Source organism: Leptonychotes weddellii, chromosome 3, assembly GCF_054177405.1.
Source record: "Leptonychotes weddellii isolate Sample4059 chromosome 3, ASM5417740v2, whole genome shotgun sequence".
Taxonomy (NCBI): Eukaryota; Metazoa; Chordata; class Mammalia; order Carnivora; family Phocidae; genus Leptonychotes; species Leptonychotes weddellii.
The window spans coordinates 71,080,062-71,096,834 of NC_138371.1; the positions used below are offsets into that span (position 1 = coordinate 71,080,062).

Here is a 16,773-nt window from a genome sequence, read left to right on the forward strand (position 1 = left end):
TCTCCACCAATCTCTCTCCACGATAGTTTGCCTAGAAGTTCGTCAATGAACCAGATGAAAAAGGAAATTAATATTTTCAAATAACCTATTATGTGTCAGCCACTGAGACACAGGTTCTTCACAACTGAGGTCCTATTTCATCCTCACTACAACTCTGACAAGTAGCCATCAGTATTCTCATTAAGTAACTCTACAGAGATTGGCAAAAACTGGATTCCAACTCCCATCTCCGCAACTCCAGAGAGCAGGCTATTTCCACAGGACCATACTCTGTCCTTCTCAAGGTTTCTACCAGGCCTCTGAGCCTCAGACTTTCAATGAAGTAGTGGATCACAAGCTCCCAAAATCACCAAAATCTGGTACGCTCCACCCAGAATGCTGGAAATTTACATTTGTCCTAACCAAGCAAAAGACAATCCCCCATTCCCAAGAGAGCAATGCAAGTTCCATTTCTCCAGCTTCCTTGAAGATCTCACTACATTCAACCCTACAGCAGGACTGCCTCTGAGAGGAGAACAAAGTAAGAGCTCACAACAGCCAACACGTACTCATTAATCTTCCCTAATGTCTGCAGGAGGTCACCACCTTCAGTAATGACATCACTCTTCCCCTACAGATGAGGCAGCTGGCAGGTCAGTCGCCCAAAAGGCCATCCCACATAGCTGTGCCTCCATTCCTCAGACATCCCTGGCTCACAACTCTTCCTTGATTCCTGGCAGTCCATGTGACCCCTTGCAGAACTCCCCAGGGCACATCTCCCTGACTTCAGAGGAATCCTCCTCTCCCCTCACCATACCAGAGACACATACAGAGTTCAAAGGATCCTGGCACTGGAAGCCTCAGCTAGAAACAAAGAATAACTCCCAAGAAGACATATGTCCACACAAAAACTTGCCAATTGTTCACAGCAGCATCATTCAGACGCAACTCAAATACCCATCAGCTGACAAATGGATAAAGAAAATGGGGTATATCTGGGGCACCTGGGTGGCTCCGTCAGTTAAGTGGCTCTTGATTTTGGCTCAGGTCATGATCTCGGGGTCCCTGGGCTCTATGCTCAGCAGGGAGTCTGCTTGAGGATTCTCTCCCCCCCTTTGCCCCTCCCCCCCCACCCACTCTAAAATAAATAAATAAATCCTTTAAAAATGGGGTATATCTATACAATGGAGTATTATTCAGCCATTAAAAAGGGACGAAGTACTGATACATGTTACAACACAGATGAAACTTGAAAACCTCGTGCTAACTGGAAAAAGCCAAGTCACAGAAGGCCACATATCATCTGACTCCGTTTATGTGAAATACTCATAATAAGTACATCTATAAAGACAGAAAGTAGAGAGTGGTTCCTCACAGGTAGGAGGAGGGGGAAGTAAGAGACTGATTGCTAATGGGTAAGGGGTTTCTTTATGGAGTGATTAAAATGCTCCAAAATTAAACACTGGTGATGGCTGCACAACTCTGCATACATTCAAAACCACTGAATTACAGATTTTTGAAGAGGTGAATTTTATGGTATATGGATTGTATCTCAATAAAGTTATTTTTTTTTATTTTTTTTTAAAGATTTTTTATTTATTTATTTGACAGAGAGAGACACAGTGAGAGAGGGAACACAAGCAGCGGGAGTGGGAGAGGGAGAAGCAGGCTTCCCGCCGAGCAGGGAGCCCAATGTGGGGCTCGATCCCAGGACCCTGGGATCATGACCTGAGCCGAAGGCAGACACTTAACGACTGAGCCACCCAGGCGCCCCAATAAAGTTATTTTTTAAAGAAACAAGCTGGTAAGATAGTAACAAAGTAATGGCTGGAGTAACAAAGTAATGGCTGGAGTAACAAAGTAATGGCTGGAGCCCAGAGGGGTAGAACTCAACCCAGCTGTAGTTAAACTTTTAATTAAAATGAGAAAGCCAGGGCGCCTGGGTGGCTCAGTCGGTTAAGCGTCTGCCTTTGGCTCAGGTCACTGATCCCGGGGTCCTGGGATTGAGCCCCCCGTCGGGCTCCCTGCTCAGCAGGGAGCCTGCTTCTCCCTCTGTCTCTGCTTGCCGCTCCCCCTGCTTGTACTCTCTCTCTGTCAAATAAATAAAATCTTTAAAAATAAAATAGAGAAAGCCAAATGGTGATGTTTTCCAGACGTCTTCCCTAAATTCAGATTCAAACTTCACAAATTGTCTTCCACTGAAACTTTAAAAACACAAAGGTTGGGGCGCCTTGGGTGGCTCAGTCACTTAAACTCCTGCCTTCAGCTCAGGTCATGATCCCAGGGTCCTGGGATTGAGTCCCACATCAGGCTCCCTGCTCAGCAGGGAGTCTGCTTCTCCCTCTCCCCCTCCCCCCTGCTCGTGCATGTGCGCTCTCTCCCTCTCTCTCGCTCAAAAAAACAATCTTAAGAAACACAAAGGTCAAAGAAAAGCCAAGATCATCTCCAACTTACGGATAAGCAAAACTAAAACTTTAAAGATTTCCTCAGAGATAAAGAAACTAAGTCCCACATATATACATTTAACTTTAGATGACCCACACTAGAAAGGCCTTCTAGTAAATTCTTCCTGTCTGAATTTAACTTGACATTCCCAGCTACTATTTTTTTCTCCTAAATATGAATGGACTAGATCATAATCAGTCACCAAGTACTTACCACGTGCCAAGTCCTATTCTAAGCGCTCACACAATCTTACCAAACTTAATCCTCATAACCCCCATCTTCAGGCATGAGATTTAGGGTTATATGGGGTCCTGCTCCAGAGCCTGTGCCTATTCCTTCAGGGTCCAAAGAGCTACCACTGGTAGTAAAGCTGTTCAGCAGTGAAGGACGGGCAGGACTTGAACTGTCTGGCCTCCAACACCTGGTCGGTGCTCTGGATTCCACTTCTCATTCACTGCAAACTGATAAAATCTCAAAGCTCTTCCTCTAGGAAAAGGTTCTGTAACTAGCATAGGTAGTACTATTCTTGGGCACCAGAAAGTAATAAAACTCAGCCCTCCAATGACTTAACTCATTACAGAAACAATAAAAATGACTCGAGTTGTTTGTATGAAAAACACATATATGAAATATATATATATACAAACACATATATATGAAAAACTGTAACATCTCATATCCACCAATGGTAAACTACAGTTCCAGATCAACAGCAACAGTGAAGAGAGGTGACCACGTGTAGGCCTAAAGGCAGGACAGCTAGGAGGGAACAGGAACAGAGGAAGCTGCCTACTCACTCCTGCTCTCTGATTTCAACTGGCTGAACAAAACCAGACATCAGAGCAAGGGAGCCTCAGGTAGCGTCCATAAAGGTGAGCTGCATGAGGGGAGGGGTGCACAGAACAGAGTGTGGAGTGGATCTGGGGGCAAAGGAAAAAGAAACAGCACATGGGATCACAGGCCGATTAGAAGATGATGGGGCAGCCAACTGGCCTTATCTAACTCCCTACTCGAACAGAAGGAAAATAAGTTTGACCAAATGGCAGTGATGTGGTGCCCATAGAAAATCAATTGCAGGGGCGCCTGGGTGGCTCAGTCGGTTAAGCGTCTGCCTTCGGCTCAGGTCATGATCCCAGAGTCCTGGGATCAAGTTCCGAATCGGGCTCTTGGCTCCGTGGGGAGTCTGCTTCTCCCTCCGCCCTTACCCCCAACTCATGTTTGCTCTCTCCCTTCCCCGTCTCTCTTTCTCTCTCAAAAAATAAATAAAATCTTAAAAAATATATATGTATATGGGGTGCCTGGGTGGCTCAGTCATTAAGCGTCTGCCTTTGGCTCAGGTCACGATCCCAGGGTCCTGGGATCGAGCCCCACATCGGGCTCCCTGCTCCACGGGAAGCCTGCTTCTCCCTCTCCCACTCCCCCTGCTTGTGTTCCCTCTCTCGCGGTCTCTCTCTCTCTCTCAAATAAATAAAATCTTTAAAAAAAAAAAAAAAAGAAAGAAAGAAAATCAATTGCAAAGCACGTTCTCAGTCCCTCCGCTGGGTCTGTCTCTAGTTATTCAGGCTTAACTCAAGATATTTAATAAGTGGAAAGCCATTTAAATGAAGACTTTTCAGTTACCTACCTCATTGTCATCCCAGTTATCCACCTTTTTTTCAAATACCTCAACTGAAACAACCCACTGGTACAACTCCTATCTTTGAAACTTTGAAACTCACACTTACAACTGAAACAAGATCATCACTCAGTTTTCGGGAGTTGTCAAAGTATTACCTAACAAAGAAAGTCTAAGTGCTAAAGACCCAGTAAATGATTTTGTTACAAATGCATGGTTGACTATATTACAGAGCCCTGATGACCGTATGTCAAGAACAACCATTTCTCTCCCTTTTAGCACTTGGAAAAAACAATACCCCAACCTCAAAGTGGTTAATCCCCTACCCCACTCTTCAGAATTTAGGGTAAAGGATTTCCCCTTTACAGCCTACATCTTTATGCTAAACCTATTACTAAGTCTCTTCATTCATTCTATTACTATTAATTACTATTAATTTAATGACCCTTACCATACATAACTGAGATGGTTTCTACCCTGAACACCACTCTGAAAGGAAAAAGTACTAGAAGCAAAGCCTCTATATGCCCAGAGTCTTGCAGATCAACTCCAGTTTCAAATATTCTTTCCCACTGTCCACATAACCAATCACAATATCTAGGAAATTCTATTTTGTATGCCAAGAACATCTCCTAGCCTACTGTGCCCTGATTTTTTCAATGCCAAAAAAAAAAAAAAAGTACTATAGAGTAGAGATAAATCATGCTTCATAAATTAGGTTGGACTCCCATATCCCGGATTTCTAAGAGTTAAAAATAATCCTATCTAGAGATTTCCTTTAAAATCCCACTGAGCTGAAGTGCTTCCAAAACACCAAACTCAATTCTACTCTTCTATGTTCTGGCACAAAGTCAAACTCTCCCAAACTATAGAGAAATCTTCCACTAATTATACCTGTCATGAGGGACCAGACTTTTCCCATCACCACTAAATGCCCAAAGAACTTCTTTTTAAAAGACTGATTCTCAAAACCTCAAGTTGAAGAATTAGACTTGTTTGGTCTCATAACATGTAATGTCCTCTATAAAGAGAACAGCCAATTTTTAACAGAATTTTAGGGGCAGATGGACAATAAAGATAACTTGGTTTAAACCTTTCATTTTATGGATCAGAAAACTGGTACAGAGAAAAGTGAAATGATTTGTTCCAAGTCACACAACCAGTTAGTGTGAAGGCTGGAACCAGAACCCTGACCCCTGATGTGGGTCCTGGGCTGTCGGACTCTACCATCTTCCTTTACATGCCCAACACAGCCACAATAAGGTAGGAATGGTGCACATCTTCTGATTCTCGGGCAATGGGCATGTAGTGTTTGCACAAACCTCTACCTCCTTCAATGAAGAGCCCTCCCAGACCTACAAATTCTGAGGATTACCAGGGATGCAAACAAATTCAATAAAATGAAGTATCAAAGGCAGGACCTCAAGCAAATACACATTACTGGACAATGAAAGCCACACTTAAGGTGAGCACACTAACTTAACTGCAGAGCAAGCACTTGTCCAAGTCTTATTTGCCAATCAGTCTCACGGCTTGTGTAAGTACTAATTTGGACTTCAGTAAGATAGAGAAACCTGTCATGTTCATTAAATTACCACCATTCCTTAAGGTCAGAATATTTTTCCTATCCTCAAATGAGCATTTGCCTTTTCCTCAGATTGTATCCGCCAACAAAAAAAGGAACTAAATAGTTTTCAATGAAAACAGAGACAGCAGCTCCACCTCAGGTGACTGAAATATGGGCTATAACTAATCACAATCCATTGAGAACAGCAGCTCTTGCCTGGTATTATTAAATGGCCACTGTTCAGGCTCCCAGAGGAAACTGCAAAGAAGTCCTGAGAAGTGTAAGGTCAGCCATAAAGATCTTGCCAAGGTTAAAACACAATGGGGGAGGTCAAGGTCTTCATCAAGGCAAGTGAGCACAGAATGTAAACTCTGCACTAACATGTAGAAGGCCTCCCCAAAATAAACATGGGTCATTTGTCAGATGTAATAATGAACTTTCTCCCATAGGACCCTATGCCAAACTCAAAATCTAAAAATAAACCAAAACCTCCAACTATCAAGACAATAACTATGAATGCACAATGCTGTGCAGTTTATTTAAGCTATCTTAGGGCAGGCAACTGACCAAATTTCCAAAAGAATCTTTCATATAATTAAGAGATTATAAACAATAAATCTGCCTCAAATAACTAATTAGACTCTCCATTGGTGGACCTCTAATTATAGTTCATCTTCCTAGAGAGTAATCTTAGAGCTCAAAAATTTTAACATTAATACATATGGCTAGTAATAAAGGCTAATTAGCATATGCATTTATATTAAATACTTTCATTAGCCATTAGAAAATCCTTACCCTAACATGTATGAGTTCTCCCAACTGAGAACTCTTGTCTTCCATATATTCCACTTCATGTGTGAAATTAAGGAAGCAATAAATTTGTGTTACCTGGCCATTAGAAAGAGAAAAGCATCTAAGATTAAAAAAAATCGGGGCGCCTGGGTGGCTCAGTCGTTAAGCGTCTGCCTTCGGCTCAGGTCACGATCCCAGGGTCCTGGGATCGAGCCCCACATCAGGCTCCCTGCTCGGCGGGAGGCCTGCTTCTCCCTCTCCCACTCCCCCTGCTTGTGTTCCCTCTCTCGCTGTGTCTCTCTCTGTCAAATAAATAAATAAAATCTTTAAAAAATTAATTTTAAAAAAAATCAAGTGTCCTTTTGTGGTAGCCAAGCCTCCAAGATAGCCCCCCCAAAATCCTACTCTCTTGGTATTGATGCCCTTGTATAGTCACCACTCATAATGAACAGGGCTGACATGTGTTACCAATTGGGCATCACGAAAGTGATGGTATAGGACCTCCGAGGCTATGGAATAAAAAACATTGCATTTTCCACCTTACGGTCTCTCCGATTGCTTGCTTGCTTTGGGGCAACCCAACTGCCACGCTGTGGGGACAAGCAAGCAGTCCGTGGAAACCTTCACTAAGAAGCACTGTGGCTTCCTGGCAACAGCCAGCAGCAACTCACCGACCCTGTCAAATGAAACACTTTGAAGTGAAGCCCCCAGACCCAATCAAGCCTTCATATGTTGGCAGCCCCCTCAGAGGTCTGCAACCTCACAAGATATCCTGAGGCAGAACCATTCAAATTCCTGAGAACTGGAGATAGAAGTCTCAGAAACTAAGATAATGTTTACTATTATTTTTGAGCTGCTAGGTTGTGAAGTAATTTGTCACACAGCAATAAATTACTAATATACTTTTTTTCTGATGAACTCAAATTTCCAGAAATAAAAGTGTAGCATCTGCTTTTAATTATTTTTAATTTTGTCCTTTGCAATGGTTCAAGTGACTCCCATCACTTCTTGTTCAACTCTTCTCTGCAAAGAATGCATCATTCCTAAGGGACAAATTCCTCTCATTTACCAGCCAACCTTTTCACAATATCAACACACGCTGGATATTACTTCTGACATTCCACTTTGACAAACTCAGTCAATATAGTCCATCCCAATGCTAACAGAATTTCTTATTACTTGAAGGGATGTAAACCAGTAACTATGTATACACAACTATTTAGTCACCTGAACTTTCCCTTGTTAAACTAAATCAAATCCCTGAACTTCTACTGACTCTCCATCCACCCTTCTTCCCCTCGGGCTTCATCCCTCTACCCCCACTCATAAAACTGGGCAAAGAAGAAACCACCAAAACCACAAAATCAAAAAGACCCAAGGAGATGCACATAAGTAGCCAAACAATAGTTCATCATTTGTTATAAATGCCTTATCATGAAGTATTTGATTTTTATAGCATCTCTAGAAAAAAAGCTGCTTCCCCCAGCTTAAAAAAAAAAAAATTGGGCAATGGCTGTTTTCCAAGAAACACAGAAGCAGTAAGAACAACCTTGAGGTTCCACATCCTTGCATTCTTTCACACTAACTCAGACGCCATATGCCTGCCTAGGGAAAGAGAAATGCTTTCATGGTAACTAGGTACATGTCCAGTCATGGAAAGCTAAATTGCAGGTCTCAGTGGCTTAGGCAATCAGCATGCAGTGCTTGCACAAACGAACCTCTACCTCCTTCAATGAAGAGCCCTCCCAGACCTACAAATTCTGAGGATTACCAGGGATGCAAACAAATTCAATAAAATGAAGTATCAAAGGCAGGACCTCAAGCAAATACACATTACTGGACAATGAAAGCCACACTTAAGGTGAGCACACTAACTTAACTGCAGAGCAAGCACTTGTCCAAGTCTTATTTGCCAATCAGTCTCACAGCTTGTGTAAGTACTAATTTGGACTTCAGTAAGATAGAGAAACCTGTCATGTTCATTAAATTACAACCCAACAAGGTAATGCCAAACCTATAACCTTAGGTAAATCTGAGAGAAAGCAATGAACGAATTAATCACCATTGTCTCCTCCCTTTGTGACAAGATGCTAAAGTAAATCCTGAATGTGCCAAGTTTCCCCGACTCTTATGTTTTAAAACCACACAAATATCCTTTAAAAAAGGGGAGGGGGGACTTGGGTGGCTCAGTCGGTTAAGCGTCCAACTCTCGATTTTGGCTCAGGTCATGATTTTAGGGTCCTGAGAAAGAGCCCCCACATCGGGCTCCAAGCTGGGTATAGAGCTTAAGATACTCTCTCCCACTCCCTCTGCCCCTCCCCACCCTGCTCGCACTCCCATGCACGTGCTCTCAAATTTAAAAAAAGGGGGGGCATAATTTAAAGAATCACTTTAAAATATGTTGCCTAGACTACTGTCCCTTTCTCAATTGGATACTCTATTGCAGAAAACTAAGGAGCATCTCATTTAGAGCTACAACTTACACTAAATTCAAGGACATCCAGACTAAAAATATGCAAAAGGAAAAGATTTAGGTATCATCCCTGATGCCTTAAAAAAAAAAAAATTTGACCACAGTGGTCATATTTTATGGCTTTTCTTTTTTTCCCTTCACCAAAAGTGAAATTTTATATTAACAAGAGGTGGATAAAGGTCTGATATTTAAAAATCGGGAGAAAATGTTAATTCTTCAAGGAATTCTCCTTTGAATCCCAAAACCAGGAGACATATAAAACCACCCTGAACATCAAACTCCTTATTTCCTATTTGACTGACTTACTTTTAATAGTTCTTCTGCTTTGGATTATTCCCTTCCCTCCCTTCTTGCCTCCCTTTATTAAATCCTTCTTTCTCTCTCTCTTTTAAAATAAGCCTAAAATACCAACCAAAAGAGACTCCAAGACCACTAGTCAACTTGTTCCATCCTTCAGAAACAAGAGGAAAAGCCAGTACTTTTGGGGTTTCAAGTTCCCTCAAGGGAGAATTAGCTGCTGTTTTTACTGCTTAAAAAATAACTTCAAAATGAAACTGAAAATACAGCCAAATGCCCATAGATCTTAAGAGTAAGAACATAAAATACATGGATCAGGAATTATTTTGCTGACTTAGTAGCAACCAGACCCTGATAAGGCTATTTTGCCCATTTCAGAAATATTTTGTAAAAAATCATCTAGGAAACAGAGACCAGAAGCATTATAGGATAAAAGGCTAAAAGATAATCCTATGAGGAGATATTATACAACCTTCAGTTATTAAGCTTAAGAAGAGAAGGCTACGAGGCACCCAAATCATCATCTTTAATTCCACAAAAATTTATATACGAAAGATGGCCACCAGATGTTCCCCATCACCTCTGAGTAGAAAACAAATGGAAAAAGCCTTAAACTTCAGCAAAAGGGCTCTGAGACCCCAGGTCCCTGTACAGCAGGTGAACTACTCCAGTAACCTGCAAGCATTACATTAACACACACATGACTCGCTTGCGGGATCCTGTTAAAATACAGATCAAGTCAGTTAATTCGGAACAGGAAGTGAAAATTTGCATTTCTAAAGAGTTCCCAGGTGACCGTGATGCTCTTAAACCTGGAGTAGAAGGAGCTAGACCAGAGCGGTAAGACTGTTCATTCTATCAGTTCAGTTCAACGGGGTTCCCACAGGACTGCCTGGGCTACACCCATTGGTATTGATCAAGAAGCTAGCCCAAAGGGAGCAGATCATATAAACCTTCCTCATCAATGAGCTTTAAGATGGAAATTACAAAGAACACTGAAAAGTAACTGTTAAATACCAGAATACCAAGTCTCTTTGAACAGGTTCCTGGAGCCCTGAGGTGTGGCTTGAACCTGGCAGGAAGGAAGCAAGACGGAGGAGCTCACACACCTGGAAGACAGACTTAATTTCACAATCCCCTTCCAACCTGTTTTACAAATTATCAGTGCTCTTGGGGGATCCGAGAGATTCTCCAAGCAGCAATGCCTCAGATGCAGAAATGATCACTTAAGAACTCTGTCAACTAAGATACGGAAATATGCCTCAGTGCAAAGGCATTCAGTGTGTAGAAACAAGAACTGCTTAGTGTGATAATCCACTTTTTTTTAGCATAATTCTGAGAAGTCTCCAGCAATTAGTTACATTTTCATCAAAGAATAAGAACACAAATGTCACTAACCACCTGAAGTCAAGACTGACAACATACAGTGAGAGAGCAGCTTCCTACACAGAACAAGTGAAATAAAACCACGGCTAGAGCGTTTAGACCAGGATACACCACATTTGGAGCTGCAGCTCTTCAGGAAGTAACTGTCTGTGTACACAGAGCCTGCATCTAGTCAAGTACACTTTATTATTCCCAATCCTGGAATAGGCTGTCACTAGCACAGAGTACGTGTTCAATAAATGTTAACAGAGACAAATGCAGTTCTTATCCTTATGGGGAAATTTCAATACATTCAAAAATCTCAATCTATCCTCATCCTCTAGACAGTCTACCCACCTGGCCTAGTCTGTTGGCTGTACCAACAATGTGCCAGTTTCCCAGGCTCGAGTAAACATGGAGTTATTCTGTTCTCTACCATTCTACTGGATCAAGGGTTCTGAACCTGGGATCCACAGACCTCTGGCAGTCTAGTCTATGAATGGGATTTTAGAACTGCATGTTAATTTTACACATAGATCTATGGACCTCTTTTGATATAGAGACCAAGAGCTTTCATCAGAATCTCAAAAGGAATCCCCGATCTAAGTAAGAACCTGTAGGAATCCAAGTCCTGCCCTTTTCTTCCTAGGCACCCACTCTCGGGTCTCCCCTTCTTCATTCTTAGACACTCATCTCTTCTAGCTCCACAGTCCTTCATTGCCTGCTTATGACAGCAGACTTCCGACTGGGCTTTCTAACGGACTTCATCTAGTCTAAGCCGTCCTAAGATTGTTCCTAGATGACACTCCTAAAACATAACTTATCACAACTTCTCATCACTTCCACAGGCACCCTATGTTCTAGCCATATCAACTACATGCAGTCCCTGCAAACACACCATCACCTTCGGGCCTTTCCCTAGAATGCCTTCCCCCAAAACTGCTCCCCACCTCTCCCTAACCCCAAGCCATCCCACTCCCCTCCCACCCTCTGATTCAAAAGACACTGCTTTTTCCATTTCTTTTCTAACTCCGTGTCAATCTCTGCCCCCAAAGAACATATATATACTGCCTCTGGATTACCATTTAATACATACAGTAAATGCTGTATAGGAATATGTAAATACAGGGACGCCTGGGTGACTCAGTCAGCTAAGCATCTGCCTTTGGCTCAGGTCATGATCCCAGGGTCCTGGGATCAAGCCCCACACATAGGGCTCCTTGCTCAGCGGGGATCTGCTTCTCCCTCTCCTTCTCCTTCTGCCCCTCCCCCTGCTTGTGCTCTCTGTCAAATAAAACCTTTAAAAAGAAAAAAAAAAAAAAAGGAATATGTAAATACATTGCCTTTTCATCTTTGTAACTGCATACAATGCCGCAGCCCATCACCAACCCCCCAATAAATCTTCACTGAATGAATCAGTAAGTCCCATGTTATGTGCTAGGTATGCAATATCATATGTGGATTGAAAAGTCTTCAAAAATACTTGTACTTCATTTGATATCTCAATTCTCTAAGTCCTCACAGCTTAAATAAAGATATTATTTAGGGCTTACAAGAGGGATGTTCCAGATGAGGGAAGGAAAAAAAAAAAAAAACTCTCAATTTTCAAGAAGATTTTATTTTTAAGCAATCTCTACACCCAATATGTGGCTCGAACTCACAACTCTGAGCATCCACCGAGTGAGCCAGTGCGGCGCCCCTCAGGAACCCATTGTTAACAAATTTCACTCTCTACAGGAGGCCATTCTGACCTCTCAATAACACAGAAAATAGCCCAGATAAAAACTTTCTTGAATAAAGCTGGATTTATTTCAGATACTAAACAGAAACATTGTCGAAGAAACTTATTTATGTAAGATCAAAGTCTCAGACTAATTCCAAGATCCGAGTTAGTCTCTCCTAGTTGCACAATTCACCATTTTGCCAGGAAAAGTACCCCAAACATATCTAAATAGATTAATTTATTGGAAATACTAGTCATGGAGCTGCTTCAGAAATTCTGCCAAACTTGCTATTGCTGCATTAGATTTTTCTCAAGATACATTTTATAGTTCACTCATGTTTTGGTTTAAAAGCCTGGCTCTCTGGCTGATTTCATGACAATATGTAATGGCAGAACAAGAAAGCCGTAAGACAAAACTGCCAACATTTTCTTTCATTTGCCCCTCAGGTAATCTACCTTTAAATGACTCCACACACTCCTACAGACAATCTGTAGCCCCTGTAAGAAAAAACAAATAATATTTGTTGACTGAATTTTAACCTTAATGTTTATGGATCTGGTAGAAATTCCTAAAGGATGTGAAAATTTCACCGAAAATGAACAAACATGTCCTGAATTTCTAAGGAACTCAATGCTTACCCCTACTTCTGCTTTCCGTGGCTAAACTCACTTTTCCATAATTAATACATGTAAGGGGAAGAAGTGCCCCCAGAAAGGACAAGTGTCTGAGGCTCCTCATGGGCAACTCATCCATATACTCAGGCAAATAACCAAGAAAACCCAAGGCTATGAATTCCAATGTAAACAACATCAAGAACAACAAAATATTAACCCCAAGCTATTTGGGTCTGCTATGGCAAAATAATTAACGTACAGTATTATCCATCAGATATCAGATATGAAATATAAAAGTCAGCCCACCACTGAGGCTATCGAAATACTAACTTTTCAGAAGCAGCCAAAGTGAGTATCACAAAAGCACTTCAGAACCCCTAAGAAACAAGGGAAACAGATGATAAAGTGCTGACATCTGGAGGTATCTTCCTAACAGAAGTCCTCAGAAGAAATTCCAAACAGGTCAACACCCAAAAAATAAATAATCCAGTTAAGAAATGGGCAGAAGACATGAACGGACGTTTCTCCAAAGATGACATAAATAACAGACGCATGAAAATATGTTGAACATCACTCAGCATCAGGGAAATACAAATCAAAACCACAATGAGATACCACCTCACACCAGTCAAAATGGCTAAAATTAACTCAGGAAACAAGAGATGTTGGGGAGGATGCAGAGAAAGGAGAACTCTTTTGCACTGCTGCTGGAAATGCAAACTGGTGCAGCCACTCTGCAAAACAGTATGGAGGTTCTTCAGAAGGTTAAAAATAGAACTACCCTATGACCCAACAATTGCATTACTAGTTATTTATCCAAAGGATAGAAAAGTGCTAATTCAAAGGGGCATATGGACCCCAATGTTTATAGCAGCACTATCAACAATAGCCAAATTATGGAAAGAGCCCACAAGTCCATCAACTGATGAATGGATAAAGAAGATGTGGTATATTTGTACAATGGAATATTACTCAGCCATCAAAAAGAATGAAATCTTGCCATTGATAACAATGTGGATAGAACTAGAGTGTATTATGCTAAGCAAAATAAGTCAGAGAAAGACAAATACATGATTTCACTCGTATGAGGAATTTAAGAAACAGAACAGATGAACATAGAAGGGAAGGGAAAATAAGATAAAAACAGAGAGGGAGGCAAACCATAAGAGAATGAACTGCAGAGAACAAACTGTGGGTGGCTGGAGGGGAGGTGGACAGAGGATGGGCTAAGTGGGTGATGGGGCATTAAGAAAGGCACTTGTTGGGATGAGCACTGGATGTTACATGTAAGTGATGAATCACTAAATTCTACTCAGGAAACCAATACTACACTGTATGTTAACTAACTTTAAAAAATTTTAAAACAGGGCGCCTGGGTGGCTCAGTTGGTTAAGCGACTGCCTTCGGCTCAGGTCATGATCCTGGAGTCCTGGGATCGAGTCCCACATCGGGCTCCCTGCTCAGCGGGGAGTCTGCTTCTCCCTCTGACCCTCCCCACTCTCATGCTCTATCTCATTCTCTCTCTCAAATAAATAAATAAAATCTTTAAAAAAAAAAAAAAGGGCGCCTGGGTGGCTCAGTTGGTTGAGCGACTGCCTTCGGCTCAGGTCATGATCCTGGAGTCCCTGGATCGAGTCCCGCATCGGGCTCCCTGCTCGGCGAGGAGCCTGCTTCTCCCTCTAACCCTCCCCCCTCTCATGTACTCTCTCTCTCTCTCATTCTCACTCTCTCAAATAAATAAATCTTAAAAAAAAAATTTTAAAACAAATTCCAAATGGCAAAGAAGAGCCCTGTAACTCAGTCATCTTCCTATATTGAGATTCAGAGATTCTCAGGAAATCAAATAACACATAAGAAGTTTAATCAGTTTTTTAAGATTTTGAGAGAAAGCATGCACAAGCGGGAGGAGGAGCAAAGGGAAAGGGACAAGCAGATTGCATGCATTGAGCCCGACGCAGGCTCACAACCTTGAGATCATGACCTGAGCCAAAATCAAGAGTCAGACACTTAACCAACTGAGACACCCAGGGGTCTCTAATATAATCAATTTTCACTTACTTACCAAACATCTAGAAACAAAACAAAAGGGTTTTAGAATTTGGCGGGGGAGGGGGAGAGGGATTACAGCTTTACTGAAATAAAATTCAACCATTTAAAGGATATAAATCAATAGTTTTTGGTGTATTCCAGGAGTTGTGTAATGATCACCACAGTCAATTCAGAACATTTTTATCACCTCAACAAGAAACCCTGTACCTTTTAGCAATCACCCACCCCAATCTCCACCCAGGACTTCTCTTTCCCCAGGCCCCAGCAGCCACTAATCAACTTCCTGTCCCTATAGATTTGCCTGTTATAGGCATTTCATATAAATGGAATCCTATATTAAGTGGTCTCTTGTGACTAACTTCTTGGGCTTAATGTTTTCTAAGTTCATCCATGTTGTTGTGCTTAAAAGTACTTCGTTCCTTTTTATGGCCAAATAATATTCCATTTTATGGATATACCATTTTGTTTATCTGTTCATCAGGTGGTAAGACTGACTCTTTTTTTTAAGATTTGAGAGAGACAGAGAGAGAGCTCGTGCACACATGCAAGAGTGAGCACGGTGGGGGCGGGGGTGGGGGCGGGAGAGGGAGAGAGAGAATCTTAAGCAGACTCCACATCCGGCGCAGAGCCTAAGGCGGGGCTCGACCTCACGGCCCTGAGATCATGACCTGAGCCAAAATCAAGAGTTAGATGCTTAACCAACTGAAACATCTAGTCGGCCTGAGACTGACTTTTAAAGGAAACAATGTTAGAGTCAATAACTTACGTAGTGGGGTTTTGTCAATAAAGGGGTTTCCTGAAGTTAGAATAGGCTCAGCTTCAGACACCATTAATCATCATTGATGATTATCAAGGATTATAGCTATGACTACTCTAAAGCACAGGGTGCTCAGTACCTTCAGCACCACCAGAAAAGAGTCAACTACCAAACACAGAATTCATTAGAAGAGACCCTCGAGGGCGCCTGGGTGGCTCAGTTGGTTAAGCGACTGCCTTCGGCTCAGGTCATGATCCCGGAGTCCCGGGATCGAGTCCCACATCGGGCTCCCTGCTCGGCGGGGAGTCTGCTTCTCCCTCTAACCCTACCCCCTCTTGCACTCTCTCTCTCTCTCAAATAAATAAATAAAAAAAAAAGAAGAGACCCTCGAATCCCTTTCCATCCAAGTTTCCTTATCTGTAAAATACCCCAAATGATAGCGCTCAGAATTAAATCCCATTCAGGAGTTAGCTCATTTTACCCATGTAACGGAGAAGCAAAATGAAGCCCAGGAAAGAAAGTGATTTTAAAGGTTACAGCAACAATTAAAAGTAAAGTTAAAAGCCAAACCTAATTCTCCTAATGCCCATTTTATTTTCACCACTGTGAACTGCCTCTTTAAACCATACTCAACATGATCCTACAGAAATGATTTAGAATGTGTGCCAAGACTCAGCAACACAGATGTTCATCTTGGTGAAAAATGTAAGAGGCAGACAGAGACAGGCCATCCTGAGACTCAAAGCTTAAGGAACTAAAGTAACTGTGAAATGTCCATCAGTGTATCAGTTTGCAAGCACTCAGAAATTTTAAAGAAAAGATGTTCATAACATGAACACACAAGAAAACAAAACCATGCTGGCAGAATACATACCAAAATAGTTAACAGTGCTCATCTCTGGGCACCGGAATTAGAAACGTTTACACTTGGTATCTAAAATGCGTTTTCTAAAATAAATAAAATGCATTTTCTAATCTTCTACGAGAATCCACTATTTACATTAGTAGAAAAAAAAGTTCTTTTAAATATGTTTAGAATTCACATTGCTTGTGAATTGGTATATATATTTGGTAACATTATAGTAACAAGACTTTG

The 16,773-nt window shown here is 41.7% G+C and overlaps 1 protein-coding gene across 7 annotated transcripts in view; it reads right to left on the reverse strand.

Annotated features, from left to right (window-relative positions):
- The window catches only part of FMNL2 (formin like 2), a 307,029-nt gene that overhangs the window by 268,357 nt on the left and 21,899 nt on the right, over nucleotides 1–16,773 (reverse strand). For 3 of the 7 annotated variants that reach the window (XM_081814428.1, XM_081814431.1, XM_081814429.1), the window contains exon 2: nucleotides 12,713–12,754. The exons of the other annotated variants lie outside the window; for them this stretch is intronic. In XM_081814428.1, coding sequence (XP_081670554.1) covers nucleotides 12,713–12,754 — 42 coding nt within the window. The remainder of the gene's footprint in view (nucleotides 1–12,712; nucleotides 12,755–16,773) is intronic. 7 annotated transcript variants of the gene reach the window in all.